The 17,902-nt window shown below is 44.1% G+C and overlaps 1 protein-coding gene across 1 annotated transcript in view; it reads left to right on the top strand.

The window, feature by feature from the left end:
- The window catches only part of VSIG10L2 (V-set and immunoglobulin domain containing 10 like 2), an 85,940-nt gene that overhangs the window by 15,706 nt on the left and 52,332 nt on the right, over nt 1-17,902 (top strand). The window contains exons 2-3 of the mRNA XM_040326356.1: nt 13,168-13,479; nt 15,300-15,575. Coding sequence (XP_040182290.1) covers nt 13,168-13,479; nt 15,300-15,575 — 588 coding nt within the window. The remainder of the gene's footprint in view (nt 1-13,167; nt 13,480-15,299; nt 15,576-17,902) is intronic.

The raw sequence follows: 17,902 nt of genomic DNA, 5'->3' as shown, positions 1-17,902 counted from the left end.
CCACACTCCAGAAGGACGACTTCATGGCGTCCATAGACATAAAGGATGCCTACCTTCATGTTCCAATTTATCAGCCACATCAAAGATATCTACGCTTCATGGTGGCTTCGCGTCACTTCCAATTCGTGGCGCTTCCCTTCGGGTTGGCTACGGCCCCCCGGGTGTTCACGAAGGTCCTAGCTCCAATCCTAGCCAAACTAAGGATCCAAGGGGTCACGATCCTAGCATACCTGGACGACCTCCTAGTCATAGATCACTCGTCTCCCGGCTTGGAGCGAGCAGTGGCCCTCACGGTCCAATACCTCGAGAGGTTCGGCTGGGTCCTAAATCGAGAAAAGTCAGCTTTCCAGCCCACAAAGCAGTTGGAATATCTCGGCATGAGATTAGACACAGAACAACAAGGAGTGTTCCTACCTCTGAGGAAGGTAAAAGCCATCAAGGAATTAATCCTACTGGTTCTAAGCAAGAAAGAACCGACTATTCGCCTATGTATGAGGTTACTAGGCAAGATGGTGGCCACATTCGAGGCGGTACCATACGCCCAGAGCCACACTCGCATCCTACAGGCAGCCATCCTGTCAGCATGGAGCAGAAGGCCACAGGCCTTGGATATCCCGTTGCCGCTCTCATCAAGAGTCCGACAAAGTCTGTGTTGGTGGTTAGACCCTCAGAATCTACTGAAGGGGAGGTCTTTCAGCCCAGTGGCTTGGAAGATAGTGACCACAGACGCCAGCCTGACGGGCTGGGGAGCAATTTTGGATGGTTGCACTCGCCAAGGTACTTGGGCAAAGCCAGAGAAGCAGTTGCCCATCAACATCTTGGAGCTCAGAGCTGCTCGACTAGCCCTCAGGGCTTGGACGTCAAAATTGCAGGGGTTCCCGGTGAGAATTCAATCAGACAATGCCACGGCCGTGGCACACATAAATCACCAAGGGGGAACCAGGAGTCAAGCCGCTCAGAGAGAGGTGAGCTTGATTCTTCTATGGGCAGAGGCTCATGTGCCCTGCATATCGGCAATATTCATTCCAGGAGTGGACAACTTTCAGGCGGACTTCTTAAGCCGCCAGACTCTATGGCCGGGGGAATGGTCTCTGCATCCACTAGTCTTTCAAGCACTCTGCCAAAGATGGGGAGTGCCGGACGTGGATATCATGGCATCGAGACTCAACAAGAAACTAGACAGGTTCATGTCCCGCTCAAGGGATCCGATGGCCTGCGGAACCGATGCGTTGGTTTGCCCTTGGCATCAGTTCAAACTTCTTTATGCGTTTCCCCCGCTCCAGTTACTACCCCGCCTGCTGCGCAGGATCCGGGTGGAGCACATACCAGTCATCCTGGTAGCTCCAGCATGGCCCAGAAGGGCATGGTACTCACTAATCTTAAGGATGGTAGTGGGAGACCCTTGGACTCTTCCTCTACGGCCAGACCTGCTATCGCAAGGTCCGATCCTCCACCCTGCCTTACGGCATCTAAATTTGACGGCCTGGAAGCTGAATCCCTGATTCTCAGGGGTAGAGGTCTGTCTCAGAAAGTAATCTCTACCCTAATCAGAGCCAGGAAACCGGTCTCTAGGGTGATTTATTACAGGGTCTGGAAGGCCTATGTAGGCTGGTGTGAGTCCAAGCGATGGCTTTCTCGCAAATTTACCATCGATAGAGTATTAAGTTTTCTCCAGCTAGGAGTGGATAAAGGATTGGCATTAAGCACAATCAAAGGACAGATTTCTGCTCTGTCAGTGTGGTTTCAGCGGCCGCTGGCCACCCACTCGCTGGTTAAGACCTTCCTTCAAGGGGTCTTACGTATTAGACCTCCAGTTAAATCCCCGCTTTGTCCGTGGGATTTAAATCTTGTTCTGTCAAGTTTACAGAAACAACCGTTTGAGCCGTTGGCTGATATTCCTTTGGTTCTACTGACAAGGAAGTTAGTATTTTTGGTTGCCATAGTTTCCGCAAGAAGAGTTTCGGAGCTGGCAGCCTTATCCTGTAAGGAACCATATCTTGTTTTTCATAAGGACAGGGTCGTTCTCCGCCCTCATCCTTCCTTCCTTCCTTCCGAAGGTCATATCCAGTTTTCATTTGAACCAGGATTTGGTATTACCATCCTTCTTCCCTAAACCTACTTCCAGAAAGGAAGGGTTGCTGCATACCTTGGATATTGTCAGGGCCATGAAGGCCTATCTTAAAGCTACAAAGAAGATCCGGAAGACAGATGTGCTGTTCATTCTACCGGATGGGCCCAAGAAGGGGCAGGCAGCTGCAAAGTCCACCATTTCTAGGTGGATTAAGCAATTAATCACTCAGGCCTACGGCTTGAAAGGGTTGCCTCCTCCAGTATCATTAAAGGCTCATTCTACTAGAGCCATGGGCGCCTCCTGGGCAGCACACCACCAGATCTCTATGGCTCAAGTTTGCAAGGCGGCAACCTGGTCTTCTGTCCACACGTTTACAAAATTCTACAAGTTGGACGTAAGAAGGAATACTGATACTGCCTTCGGGCAGGCAGTGCTGCAGGCTGCAGTTTGAGACCCTCGGATTCCGGGGGCTCCTCTTGTTCGAGTTAGTTGAGAAAAATAAAATTTTTAAATTTAAGTTGGATTTATTATGATTTGAGTATATCTCTAAATTAAATCCTTTTGTCTTGGAGATGTTCTCCCTCCCCTCATTGTAAGCATTGCTTTGGGACATCCCATATAGTAATGAATGCCGCTCTGTGTCCCGTGATGTACGATAAAGAAAAAGAGATTTTTAATACAGCTTACCTGTAAAATCTTTTTCTTGGAGTACATCACGGGACACAGAGCTCCCACCCCTCTTTTTTGAGGACCATTTTGGGAGGCATACTGCTTGCTACAAAACTGAGGTACTCCTCCTATGGGAGGGGGTTATATAGGGAGGGGCATTTCCTGTTTGAGATTGCCAGTGTCTATCACCTGAAGGTACTCCATATAACCCATATAGTAATGAATGCCGCTCTGTGTCCCGTGATGTACTCCAAGAAAAAGATTTTGCAGGTAAGCTGTATTAAAAATCTATTTTTTACAGTTCGGGACTGCGTCGCTTTAACAGACAATTGCGCGGTCGTGCGACGTGGCTTCCAAACAAAATTGGCGTCCTTTTTTCCCCACAAATAGAGCTTTCTTTTGGTGGTATTTGATCACCTCTGCGGTTTTTAGTTTTTGCGCTATAAACAAAAATAGAGCGACAATTTAAAAAAAATGCTATATTTTTTACTTTTTGCTGTAATAAATATCCCCCAAAAACATAGATAAAACATTTTTTTCCCCTCAGTTTAGGCCGATACGTATTCTTCTACCTATTTTTGGTAAAAAAAATTGCAATAATCGTTTATCGGTTGGTTTGCGCAAATTTTTTAGCGTTTACAAAATAGGGGATAGTTTTTTTGCATTTTTTTTTTTTTACTAGTAATGGCGGCGATCAGCGATTTTTTTCGTGACTGCGACATTATGGCGGACACTTCGGACAATTTTGACACATTTTTGGGACCATTGTCATTTTCACAGCAAAAAATGCATTTAAATTGCATTCTTTATTGTGAAAATGACAGTTGCAGTTTGGGAGTTAAACACAGGGGGCGCTGTAACATTTAGGGATCACCTAGTGTGTGTTTACTAGTGTAGGGGGGTGTGGCTGTAGGACTGACATCATCGATCGAGTCTCCCCTATAAAAGGGATCACTCGATCGATGCGCCGCCACAGTGAAGCACGGGGAAGCCGTGTTTACACACGGCTCTCCCCGTTCTTCAGCTCCGGGGAGCGATCGCGACGGAGCGGCTAAAAAACAAATAGCCGCGCCGTCGTCCCGGATCGCTCCCCGAGCAGACCCGACCTCCGCATGTACCGGGGGGGGGGGGGGTCCCGATCGGACCCCCCACCCACGTCTAGCAGAGGACGTACAGGTACGTGATTGTGCCTGTCCGTGCCATTCTGCCGACGTAAATGTACATGAGGAGGTCGGGAAGTGGTTAAGAAAACAGTAAAGTTAGCCTAGTTTTTTTCATGTAAAAGACGATGATACCCAACATGTCATGCTTCAAAATTCCACCTGCTTGTGGAATGGCGACACACTGACACTTAAAAAAAATTGTACAGGTTACCAGTTTTGAGTTACATACGCTTATTGCGATATTTTTGGTACAAAAAAAAAAAAAGTAGAAGAATACATATCAGCCTAAACTGAGGAATTATATATTTTTTTGGGGGGGGGCGGGGATATTTATTATAACAAAAAGTTATTTTTGTTTTTAGCGCAAAAAATAAATAAAAACCACAGAGGTGATCCAATACCACCAAAAGAAAGCTCTATTTGTGGAGAAAAAGGACGACTGTGCAATTGTCAGTTAAAGTGACGCAGTGCCGAATCGCAAAAAATGGCCCAGTCATTGGGCAGCCAAATCCTCCGGGGCTGAAGTGGTTAAAGGAGCTGCAGGAATATCTGGCAAGTATTGGCTGTGTGGTACATGTGACAGCAATCTACCGTATTCTTCATATGTTTGGGCTATGGGGTAGAGGGGCAAGACGGGTACATTTTTCTTATGAAGAAACAAGCCTGGCTAAATTTTGCAAAAACACATCTGAAGTCTCCCAAAAGCATGTGGGAAAATGTGTTATGGTCTGATGAAACCAAGGTTGAACTTTTTGGCCATAATTCCAAAAGGTATGTTTGGCGTAAAAACAACACTGCACATAACCAAAAGAACACCATACCCATGTGAAGCATGGTGGTGGCAGCATCATGCTTTGGGGCTGTTTTTGTTCAACTTGAACAGGGGGCCTTAGTCAAGGTAGAGGGAATTATGAACAGTTCCAAATACCAGTCAATATTGGCACAAAATCTTCAGGCTTCTGCTAGAAAGCTGAACATGAAGAGGAACTTCATCTTTCAGCATGACGCCATCTGCTGCCATAAACCCGGTATTTTATTTAATGGCGAGGTGATCCGCTTTAAGATAAAAGTGGTCTCCATGGCGGATTTGCTGCAAGATCACTTTTATCGGTGGCTAGAGAGGTTCATCACCCTCCCGCTGTGTCCCAGTCATCTCCACCGCTTACCGAAGCCGCCTGTAGTGGCGGAGGCGATTCGATCCTTTCCCCTGAGAGGCAGGAAGTCGCGTGATGGAATGATGACTCAACATAATGCCGTTGGATGACGGAAGCATAGTCAAACATCACTTCTGCCCAATGGCCTTAAGGGGACTTTTTTTATTGCATTTAAAGGGGTTGTAAAGGTAAAAAAGAAACATTTCCTAAATAGCTTCCTTTACCTTAGTGCAGTCCTCCTTTACTTACCTCATCCTTCCATTTTGCTTTTAAATGTCCTTATTTCTTCTGAGAAATCCTCACTTCCTGTTTTTCTGTCTGTAACTCCACACAGTAATGCAAGGCTTTCTCCCTGGTGTGGAGAAAGCCTCTCCACACCAGGCCTCTGTTACCAGGCTGTATTATATATGTGTCTGTACCCCCCCCCCCCATGTAAAATAGTTTTATTACCTGCTGATGCTGCCAGTAGATCTGTTATATTTTCACTTGGACCCATTTCACACTGGGTCGGTTTGCAGGCGCTATAAGGCTAAAAATAACGCCTGAAAAGCGCCCTGAAACAGCCGCTGCTGTGTCTCCAGTGTGAAAGCCCCAAGGGCTTTCACACTGGAGTGGTGCGCTAGCAGGACGGTAAAAAAAAGTCCTGCTAACAGCATCTTGGGAGCGGTGTGTATACCGCTCCTCCACCGCTCCTGCCTATTGAAAATTCATCAATTAAGCAGGTAGAAGGTCTGCAGTTGTTTTCTAAGTGTGGTATTTGCATTTGGAATCTATTGCTGTGAACCTAAATCATGCGTTCAAAGGAGCTGTCCTTGCAAGTGAAACAGGCCATTGTAAGGCTTCAAAAACACATCCATCAAGAGATAGCAGCAACAAATCAACAGTTTGGTACATTCTGAGAAAATAACGCATTGGTGAGCTCAGCAACATAAAAAGGCCTGGACGTCCACGGATAACAACAGTGGTGGATGATCGTAGAATCCTCTATGGTAAAAAAAATCATTCACAACATCCAGACAAGTGAAGGACACTCTCTCCAGGAGGTGGGTGTATCATTGTCAAAGTCTACAATCAAGAGAAGGCTTCATGAGAGCAAATATAGAGGGTTCACCACAGGGTGCAAACCATTCATAAGCCTGAAGAATATAAAAAAACAGATTAGACTTTGCCAAAAAACATCTAAAAAAGCCAGAATAGTTCTGGAAAAGCATTCTTTGGACAGATGAAACTAAGATTAATCTGCACCAGAATGACGGGAAGAAAAAAGTGTGGAGAAGGCTTGGAACAGCTCATGATCCAAAGTAAACCATGTCCTCTGTAAAACATGGTGGAGGCAGTTTGATGGCATGGGCATGCAAGTCTTCCAGTGGCACTGGGCCATGGTGTTTATTGATGATGTGACAGAAGCAGCTGGATGAATTCTGCAGTGTTTAGAGATATAATGTCAGCCCAGATTCAGCCAAATGCAGTAAAGTTGACAGGATGGCGCTTCACAGTACAGATGGAGAATGATCCAAAACACACTGCAAAAGCAACCCAGGCGCTTTTGAAGGAAAAGTGGAATATTCTGCAATGGCCGAGTCCATCACCTGATCTCAATCCAATTGGGCATGCATTTCGCTTGCTGAAGGCAAAACTAAAGGCACAAAGAACAAGTGAACACAGCTGCAATTAGAGCCTGGCAAAGCACCAGAAAGGAGGAAACCGCTGTATGGTCTTGGCCACCGTGCTGCAGCTCAGTTTCAGGGTCTTGGCAATCTTCTTATAGCCTAGGCCAACTTTATGTAGAGCAACAATTCTTTTTTTCAGATCCTCAGAGAGTTTTTTACCATGAGGTGCCATGTGGAACTTCCAATGACCAGTATTAGAGAGTGAGAACGATAACACTAAATTTAACACACCTGCTCCCCATTCACACTTGAGGCACAGTGAGGTTGCAATTGGCACAGTGAGGCTGCAAATGTGCATTGTTGACCCTCTTTTCCGCTTACAGTAGCTGCTGCATTTCTCACCCTAGGCTTGTACTCGAGTCAATAAGTTTTCCCATTTTTCTGTCGTAAAATTTAGGTACATCTGCTTATACTTGGGTTGGCTTATACTCGAGTATATACAGTATATATGTAAAAATGTTTTTACTATTTTGGGCCAGTTTTCCTATTGATAATTAAAAATAGAAAAACCAGGAGATATTTATTACCATTTACCACCAAATGAAAGCCCACTTTGTCCTGGGGGGGGGGGGGGAAACACGATATAATATACCTGGATACACAAAGTAGTAGTCATGATATGTATGGTTTTGCTAACACGTGTCAAAGTGGCAAAATTGTGCTTGGCTATTAAGATTTGTTTTTCACTTAGGGCTCTTTCACACGGAGCGGATCCATATTGATCCGCTCTGTTAGCCCGTTTGGCTCAGCGGGGATTCCTCCGTTAATGCCCGCTGAGCTGTCGGCGGACAGGGCAGTCCCCGCAAACCGTGCAGAGACCGCCCTGTCTCTCCTCCACTCTCCCCTATGGGGAATCGGATGAATACGGACAGTGTGTCCATATTCATCCGATCAGTTCTGCCTGACGGAAGAAAAATAGGGTTTTCTTCCGTCCGCAAAAGCGGATCTTTGCGGACCCGGATGGTTGCGGACGTTAGCAGATTGCATCATCCGCTAACGTCTGCAATCCCATAGGGATACATTACAAGTCCGTTTTAAACGGACTTGTAATAAACGCTAGTGAAAATATCTCACAGTTGAAGTCCCCAAAAGAGATAAGCCAGCATTTAATTCACTTGCCAGCAACCATGCAAAAGAGAAACTACTGAAACCTCAGTTTTGAATAGAGTGGGGTTTTATTGCAATTTTTTTATTTTTATTGCTTTGGCAAGGTGCAATTACTTAATCAACTCGCTTTGATAACCTTGGTTCCAGATATTAATATCTACAGGACAATGAAGACTGAAAACAAGGTTTCAGGTTAAGAGCAAGAACTGTGAACCTCCTCTTGCATTATAAATTAAGATGGGACAACAGTATGCAACAGGAAACACGATGAAGACACTCGGGTGAATTATTCAGAGGGTGTAACACGAGCATCGTGCATTAGTGTAAATGGATGATGGAAATTTTGAGCGCATTCCATCAGTAGTGATTCTGTAAACCAAAGGGCCAGCAAGGAAGCGAGATCTCTGCACAACTTCTCTTTTGGAGGATTTTTCTGCAAGCGAAATGGGGAAATGGATTATGGACTGAGAGGAAATTGTCATCTCAAGGCAATCTTGATCGTCCTTTGTGTTTTCCCAACTTTTTCCTTTGGTGAGTAGCTTATGGTTAATTGATTTATACAGAAGAGCCAATTATGAGTGCCTCTTGCAAAGTATAGAAGAAAAGAAACGCCAGGTGCCAAACAAAGATGTGGCCAGGTGCAAATGTTTATCGTTTAATCTAAGTTGATATCAAGTGCATTTTGGGGGTAATGGAATCCTCCTCCTTCAGGGCCTGGAAGTAGGGAAGCCTGGTTGACTTGGCAAGTAACAAGTACATCCACTTGAGCAAATTTCTGTGTCTGCCTTTCTGGTTTATTGAAGTTTTGATTAAAAAGGTGAGGCAGCAACCCCAGAGTGTGACATCTGTATTGACCCTATATACAGTACTTTTAAGCCCTGTTAACCCCAGAAATGCATCAAGTATCAACTTTTAATCAAACAAAATCATTTGCATTTGCCTCATCAATTTTGTCCTTTTTGAAACTCTTTCTCCACCTGAAATTTTCACCCAAAGTGAGTAGAGGGAAACCGCAGCTTGGGAGAAGCCTAACTTAGATACTGACACCCTACATCAGTGGTTGTTAGTGTGATATGGGGGACCCCAACTTTGGCCCCTGGCATCACTAATAGACAACTCTTAAAGTTCATTGTATATATACACTATGTTAACGAAAGTATTGGGCCGCCTGCCTTTACGCACACACATGAACTTTAATGGCATCCCAGTCTTATGCCGCATACACACCATCACTTTATGTGATGAAAAAAAACGACACTTTCTGTGAAGTAAAAAATTACGTTTTTGAAACTTCAATTTTCAAAGACGAAGTTGCCTACACACCATCGTTTTTCTCACAATGTTCTTGCAAAGTGAGGTTACGTTCCACCACGTTTTACCATTGAAGCTTGCTTCATAAGTAGCTTCTGGGCATGCGTGGATGAAAAAACGTCTTAGAAAACGAAGTTTTTTGCTACACACGGTCAATTTCTGTGAAGTAAAAAGTGCACTTTTGAAAAACGACACATAAAATTGAAGCATGCTTCAATTTTTTTTGGTCGTTTTTTACAAGACATAAAACAACGTTTTCCCCCACACACAGTCAATTAAAGTGACGTTTTTAAAAACGTCATTTTTTTTCATCACATAAAGTGATGGTGTGTCTTTCACACATGCGGACCGTATGTCAGTTTTTTCATCCATCTGTTTTCGGATAAAAAACTACATACATGTATCCCTATGGGATTGCGGATGAACATCCGATCTCATCAGGCTCCACTATGCTTCGTTTCTGCAGAGTTTTCCAATTATTTTAAGGGGAAAAAAGTGCGCGATATACGCCGATAAATACGGTAAATGTCCATTTTGTGTGTTTTTCAGCCCAAAACTTTTAGTTGAGGTGCACAAGGATCAGATTCATGTTTGTAATTTGTCTTCCTCCCCAGTGTATCATAAATGCAGAGGTCTAAACCAGGGAAGAAGTTGACTTCCATGATGTATTTTGCCTTTACAGTTGTGCTCATGATTTTACATACCCTGGCAGAATTTATGATTTCCTGGACATTTTTCAGAGAATATGAATAACACAAAAACATTTCTTTCACTCATGGTTAGTGTTTGGCTGAAGCCATTTATTATCAATCAACTGCGTTTACTCCCTTTTTTTAAAATCGGAATGACAGCAGAAACTACTTGTAAGACCATGATTAAAAGTTTACATACCCCAGTTCCTAATATCATGTATTGCCCCCTTTAACAATGACAGCTTGAAGTATTTATGGATGAGGCTCTTCATCTTCTCAGATGGTAAAGATGCCCATTCCGTTTGGCAAAAAGCCTCCAGTTCCTGTAAATTCTTGGGCCGTCTTGCATGAACGGCACGTTTGAGATCTCCCCAGAGGGGCTCAATGATATTGAGGTCAGGAGACTGAGATGGCCACGCCAGAACCTTCATTTTGTTCTGCTGTAGTCAATGACAGGTGGACTTGGCCTTGTGTTTTGGATCATTGTCATGTTGGAATGTCCAAGTACATCCCATGAGCAGCTTCCTGGCTGATGAATGAAATGTTCCTCCAGTATTTTTTGATAACATACTGCATTCATCTTGCCATCAATTTTGACCAAATTTCCTGTGCCTTTGTAGCTCACACATCTCCAAAACATCAGCGATCCACCTCCGTGTTTCACAGTAGGAATGGTGTACCTTTCATCATAGGCCTTGTTGACTCCTCTCCAAATGTAGTGTTTATGGTTGTGGCCAAAAAGCTCAATTTTGATCTCCTCACTTCAAATGTATTTGTGCTAGAAGGTTTGAGGCTTGTCTCTGTGCTGTTTGGTGTATTGTAAGGGGGATACTTTATGGCATTCGCGTAGTAATGTTTTTCTTCTGGTGACTCGACCATGCAGCCCATCTTTCTTCAAGTGCCTCCTAAGGCCCCTTTCACATTGAGGCGTTTTTCATGCGGTACAGCGCTAAAAATAGCGCTGCTATACCGCATGAAAAATCATGTCCTGCAGGCTTCAATGTGAAAGCCCGAAGGCTTTCACACTGAAGCGGTGCGGTAGCAGGACCGCTCCAAAAGTCCTGCTAGCCGCATCTTTGGAGCGGTGTGTTTACCGCTCCTATACCGCGCCTTCCCATTGAAATCAATGGGAGACCGCGGTATTAACCCTTTTTCGGCCGCTAGCGGGGGTTAAAACCTCACCGCTAGCGCCAGAATATCACGGTAAATACGACGGTATAGCGGCGCTACAAATAGCACCGATATACTGTCAACGCGGCTCCACGCCTCAATGTGAAAGAGGTCTTATTGTGCATCTTGAAATGGCCACACCACATGTTTTCAGAGAGTCCTGTATTTCACCTGAAGTTATTTGTGGGTTCTTCTTCGCATCCCAAACAATTTTCCTGGCAGTTGTGGCTGAAATTTTAGTTGGTCTACCTGACCGTGGTTTGGTTTCAACAGAACCCCTAATTTTCCCCTTGATTTGCATTTGAACACTGCTGATTTGCATTTTCAATTCCTTGGATATCTTTTTATATCCCTTTCCTGTTTTATACAATTCAACTACCTTTTCCCACAGATCCTTTTACAATTCTTTTGCTTTCCCCATGACTCAGAATCCAGAAACGTCAGTGCAGCACTGGATGAAAGATGCAAGGGTCTGTCAGGAGTCCAGAAACTCATTGACCTTTTTATACACACACACACTAATTACAAGCAAACGGATCACAGGTGAGGATGGTTACCTTTTAAGGCCCCTTTCACACTGGGGCATTTTTCGAGCGTTATTACAGCGTTTTTCAAGCGTTATTACAGCGAAGCCTCATCGGCAATCCCAATGTGCTGGTAAAGCACCACTAAGACCCTAAAGTTTTAGGGCGTTTTTGCAATGCCTCGGTGTGAAAGGGTAAGGCGTGTTTACAGCGCTTTTCAATTCATTTCAATGGAGAGGGGCGTTTTTGGAGCGTTTTTTTTCAGCGCTCAAAAGCTGCTCCAAAGATGCTGCTTGCAGGACTTTTCTTAACGCCCCGCCAGTTCAACACCTCAGTGTGAAAGGATAAGGCATTTTTACAGCGCTTTCAACTCATTTCAATGGAGAGGGGCGTTTTTGGATCGCTTTTTTTTTTTTTTTTTTTTTTTTTTTAGCGCTCAAAAGCTGCTCCAAAGATGCTGCTTGCAGAACTCTGTGTGAAAGGGTCCATTGAGATGCATGGAGAGTGTTTTAGGAGCGCTATTTTTAACACTAAAACTCTGTAAAAACGCTTCAGTGTGAAAGGGGTCTTATAGCTATTCAAACCCATTTGTGTCAACCTGTGTGCATGTTATCAGGCCAAAATCACCAGGGTATGTAAACTTTTGATCAGGGTCATTTGAGTAATTTGATGTCATTCTGATTTAAAAGGGGTAAACACAGTTGAGTGATAATAAATTGCTTCAGCCAAACACTAACCATGAGTGAAAGAAATGTTTTTGTGTTATTCATATTCTCAGAAAAATGCCCAAGAAATCATGAATTCTGCCAGGGTATGTAAACTTATAAGCACAACTATATATAATTAAAAATCAGCTAAAGATTGATGAGGGCTGGGGAAGGCTGTTCGAATTTTTTTGAGGTGTTATCGCAATTTGGCTGCAAAAGTGTATATTCAGTTTAAAGTGGAGGTTCCCCTGAAAATAAACTTTTAACATTGCATTTCCCACATTAATGACAATTTAGAATCGGCTGGTTTTATTAAAAAAAAATATCCGTACGTACCGTTTGCTATATGCGTTCTCACCGCCACTTCTGGATATGATGGCGGGGATGGGCGTTCCTAATTGATGGACAGGCATCCGACCGACGCATACATCGCGCCACGAGATGCCGAAAAAAGCCGAACGTCGGTGCGGCTCTATACGGCGCATGTGCACCGACATTCGGCATCTCGTGACGCGATGTATGCGTCGGTCGGATGCCTGTCCATCAATTAGGAACGCCCATCCCCGCCATCATACCCGGAAGTGGCGGTGAGAACGCATATAGCAAACGGTACGTACGGATGTTTTTTTTTAATAAAACCAGACGATTCTAATTGTCATTAATGTGGGAAATGCAATGTTAAAAGTTTATTTTTTGGGGAACCACCCCTTTAAGGATGCATCAGCACTTTATTATGTGTACATAAGTCAAATTGTCTCATTTGTAAAGTGTGTGTAGGGGGCCAGATCTTACACAAATTTGTCTTATTCCACAGATACAGGTCTGGTTTCCTCTGTCTTGGAGAAGTAGCATGGACTTTGTGAGACAAGACTTTCTTATTATAAATGGAGCCCAGAGCATTTACAGAAATTCTTTGTTCTTTCTCCTAGGCCTGAACTTGGATACTCACTCGGTCCCTCAGACACTCTATGGAGTACTGGACCAGTCTGTGGAACTCAGATGTTTGGAAATTAATTCTTCTGTCACTTTCATCTGGTCATTTATTACGCTGGGAACTAATCGGTCTGTCCCCATTGCTTGGGGAGATTTGATCAGTGAGGACGCTGCACAGCTGGGAGTCGTCAGCCTGATAGACAGCACCCTGGTCATAGACAAACTGACTCTGCAGGCTGAGGGGCAGTTCACCTGTGTGGTGAAGAAAGGAGTCTTGCTTGCAGTCTACATTGACCTTGTAGTCCTAGGTAAGGAAACCTTTGTTTCTAATTATAATGATTCTGTATAATTTAAAGTGGAGGTTCACCCAAAAATTTAAGTTTTAACATTAGATTAAGGCTCATTTTGTGAAGGGGAATCGGGTGTTTTTTTTTTTTAAATCGAAGCAGTACTTACCGTTTTAGAGAGCGATCTTCTCCGCCGCTTCCGGGTATGGGCTGCGGGACTGGGCGTTCCTATTTGATTGACAGGCTTCCGACGGTCGCATACATCGCGTCACGATTTTCCGAAAGTAGCCGAACGTCGGTGCGCAGGCGCCGTATAGAGCCGCACCTACGTTCGGCTTCTTTCGGCTACTCGTGACGCGATGTATGCGACCGCCGAAAGCCTGTCAATCAAATAGGAACGCCCAGTCCCGAAGACCATACCCGGAAGCGGCGGAGAAGATCTATCTCTAAAACGGTAACTACTGCTTCGATTTAAAAAAAAACACCCGATTCCCCTTGACAAAATGAGCATCAATCTAATATTAAAAAAAAAAAGTCCCGCTTTCAGGCTGATGTCAGGTGTTTATGGCTATCTGTGTTCCAACTGGAGGATATCGTCTCTAAGGCTGCTCTCACACTAAGGCGCTATAGCGCTAAAAAAAAACGACCCGAAAGAGCCTCACTCCAATGTGAAAGCCAAAAGGCTTTCACAATGGAGCGGTGCGCTGGCAGGATGGTAAAAAAAAGTCCTGCTAGCCGCATCTTTGCAGCGCTGTATACACACCGCTCCTAAAGCGCCCCTGCCCATTAAAATCAATGGGCAGCACCGCAAATCTGCTTTGCCAGCAGTTTTAGCCCTTTTTTGGCCGCTGGCTAGGGTTTAAAAGCACCCCGCTAGCGGCCGAATAGCACCGCAAAAACTATGAGAAATAGCGGCGCTTTACCGCCGACGCCTAGCGCTGCTCAGTGTGAAAGCAGCCTTACTCTGTTCTGATGACAGCAATTTACCAGGTCAGCAAAACAAATAGCAAAGGTACAATGGGTATAGAAAAGAATCACCCCTCCTTGCTTTGCAGCCTGAAATGAAGACAGACACAGTTTTTGTTTTATCCAGCTATGTTTATCAAAATATACAATGTATTATAGATATGTTTACTACTATACAAACAACTAAACCCTTAGAGCCCATTCACACAGGGGCGACAGCCGCCTGACAAGTCGCATCCCGCTCTGTTGAATAAAACCATTCTAATAGGAGCGACGCTCCTTTTTTTACTAGTAATATCGGCGATCAGCGTTTTTTTTTTTTTTTTATTGGTACTGCGACATTATGGCGGACACTTTTGACACATTTTTGGGACCAATGGCATTTTTATAGCGATCAGTGCTATAAAAATGCATTGATTACCATAAAAATGGCACTAGCAGGGAAGGGGTTAACACTAGGGGGTGAGGAAGGGGTTAAGTATGTTCCCTGGGTGTGTTCTAACTGAAAGGGGGGTGAACTGACTTGGGGAAATGACTGATCGCTGTTCATACATTGTATGAACTGACAATCAGGCATTTCTCCCCCTGATAGGACCGGAAGCTGTGTGTTTACACACACAGCTCCCGGTTCTCGCTCTGTAACGAGCGATCGCGGGTGCCCGGCGGTGATCGCGCCCGCCGGGCACGTGTGTCGGCGTCAGGGGCTAGCGGTTAACCTAGTAGGTATCTATTGCCTATGTACACTTACGAAATTGTCTGAACAATAGTATATGTCAGACAATTGGATAGTAATTAAGTGAGTTTGAATAAAATAAGAGACTGTGGAAATATTATTTATTTAAAGTTTTTAATTTTGCACTTTGTTTGGTTTTCAGTGCCAGTTGTAACCCCTACTTTCACAATTGATAAAGAGAAACCAATAGAAGGAACAGAAGTTCATATGGCGTGTACGGTTGAGGTTGGAACAAGGCCTGTTACATACATCTGGCAGAGACACACTGTCTTTGAGGGAACATCTAAAGTTCAGGAGGGCACAGACAACATGTTTGTCCTATCGCCAGTCACCAGAGCACACACCGGCTGGTACACCTGCACTGTGAGGAACGTGGTCAGTGAAAAGACCAGTGGAAGACTGTCCCTGGATGTTGTCTGTAAGTGAAGTCTTTGTTTTTCATTATAATAGAATGTTTTGCATTAAGCCAGTTGACAGAAACAGCCACATAGAAATATATGTATTGCCTTCACCAACATGCTAGCCATGAGCAGAAGCATGCCAAGACATTATATCTATCTGCAGATGAAGTTCTCTGGATCAGGGGAACAGAAACAAAGCACATCAGTTAACGCGCTTTGCCCCAGTCCAGAGATCTTGCATTCTTGGACTTCTTTCAAATGTAACTCCAGCTTCGCTACCATTTTTTTAGCTCCAACCTGCCCAAACGATTTCCTTCACTAAGAAATGCGGTTGCTGTTACTGTTATATAAAATACTAGCTGAATACCCGGCGTTGCCCGGTCTTCCTATCTTAACCTTTTGGGGAGGAAAATCATAGTAATATAAATATACCCATCTTTTATATAAGGGTGTAGGTAAGGGTTAATTTAACTGTCAAATATTTTTATTTGGCATATAAGTAATATGTGTACCAGGTATTATTGAAATATCTCCAGGCGTACAGAAGTTATGTGGGAACATACATTTCCCATTGATTTGCATGGGACTTTAAACAAAAACCCTGACCCTCACAAATGGGGGTAGTTAAGGGATAAATTAACTATCCTATAGTTTAAGTGGACATATAAGTAACATGTGACCAAGTGTTATGGAAATATGTACAGCCGTTTGGAAGTTATGAAGTAACATGTATTTCCCATAGAGTTGAATGGGACTTTAAAGAAAAACCCTGACCATGGCAAATGGGGGTGGGTAAGGGTTAAACCACCTATCCTATGTTTGTTGCTGACATATAAGTAACATGTGTGCCAAGTTTCATGTTAATATCTTTAGCCGTTTGGACGTGATGCTGGAACATACATACATACATACATACATACATACATACATACATACATACATACACACACACACACACACACACACACACACACACACACACACACACACACACGTTGAGTTTTATATATATAGATATATGTAGCATCAGCTGTATTCGATACTGTGCATTGTGTTTCGGCAGCAGTTTAGGGACTTCCTGCCCCAATCCTTGGACAAAATAAAATCATACTGAGCCCTGTTCAGCCATTCACAAGAAGTCTTTTATTTTTATGAATAAATACGAGGCTTCCTCTGATTGGCTGTCATGCCTACCCCATCGCAGGTGGTCAGACACTATAGCTGGCTTCTGTGTTCTTCAGCTAAAGCAGCCCCCTTTCCCATAAGGCAAACAGGCTTACCGGTACTCGGTTGCCCCCCCCCGGTCTTATGCACAATCTTATAGTGCCTGGCCACCACCCCGGGGCAGGTGCAGACCTGAGAACAGTAAACCAAGACTTGCGGTTGGCAGACAGGCAGAATGGTTCAATGATAGTCTAGGTACAAGGCAGGCAAGGATCAGAATAGTCAGGGTCCAAACTGTAGTCAGAAGGCAGGCAAAGTTCAGAGAATAGTCCAAGTTCCAATCGTAGGTGATAAACAGGGGATTCCAAACAGCAAAGCAGTGCAGACAAACAGGGAGCTAACAATGCTCTCAGAAGTATAGACTGCAGGCTTAGCTGCCTTTATATCAGGTTTGGTCTCCACCCAAAGGCTGGCTATATCAATTACCTTGCAGGTGGACAGACGGGGAGAATGCATTCCAGCCAAAACCAGGATGCTGGAATGAGACCAGCAGCTATCAAGGAGCAGGAGCGCTACAAGCTCCTGACATTGGCTAGGGTGATGATTATGACATCGTCCCTCTACCCCTCCACCCCAGCCAATCGGAGGAAGCCTTGTATTTATTCATCAAAATGCAAGGCTTGCTGTGAATCGACAAGTAGTGCTCAACTCGACTAAGTTTTGTTAGTGGAACAGGACAGGGTGCCCCCATACTGCTACCAGAACACAGTGCTATATACTGTAGGTGGGAAGCTTATGCTACATGCCATTTGTAAAGCACTAACAGCACCTAGTGCAAAAATACTATTTAAAGTGATAGCAAAGCTGAAGTTGGCCTTTAAAATTAACTATAGCAAAACAAAAAATTACATTTACAGTGCAGTCTGTCATTAGCATTAACAGTCTATTTTTTTCCCCCATAGTCCCCCAGAACATAATTTGTTCACCTGTAGATCCTGCCAGTAGATCCATTGTTTTTCTACTTCCTCTCAACAGGGTAACAGGCACTGTTCATTGTGCAGTGATAACTTAGAGCAGTGAACTTGCCATTCCAAACCTCCACTCTTATTACTTGGTCCCTGATATTGCTCCCTTGCTACTTCTACACTCCATCCAGGAGTTTCCTTTGAGTGGCCTTGGA

The sequence above is a fragment of the Rana temporaria genome, chromosome 10, assembly GCF_905171775.1.
Source record: "Rana temporaria chromosome 10, aRanTem1.1, whole genome shotgun sequence".
NCBI classification, from domain to species: Eukaryota; Metazoa; Chordata; class Amphibia; order Anura; family Ranidae; genus Rana; species Rana temporaria.
The sequence above is the reverse complement of the archived record's forward strand: the minus strand, read 5'-3'. Positions and strand labels throughout refer to the sequence as shown.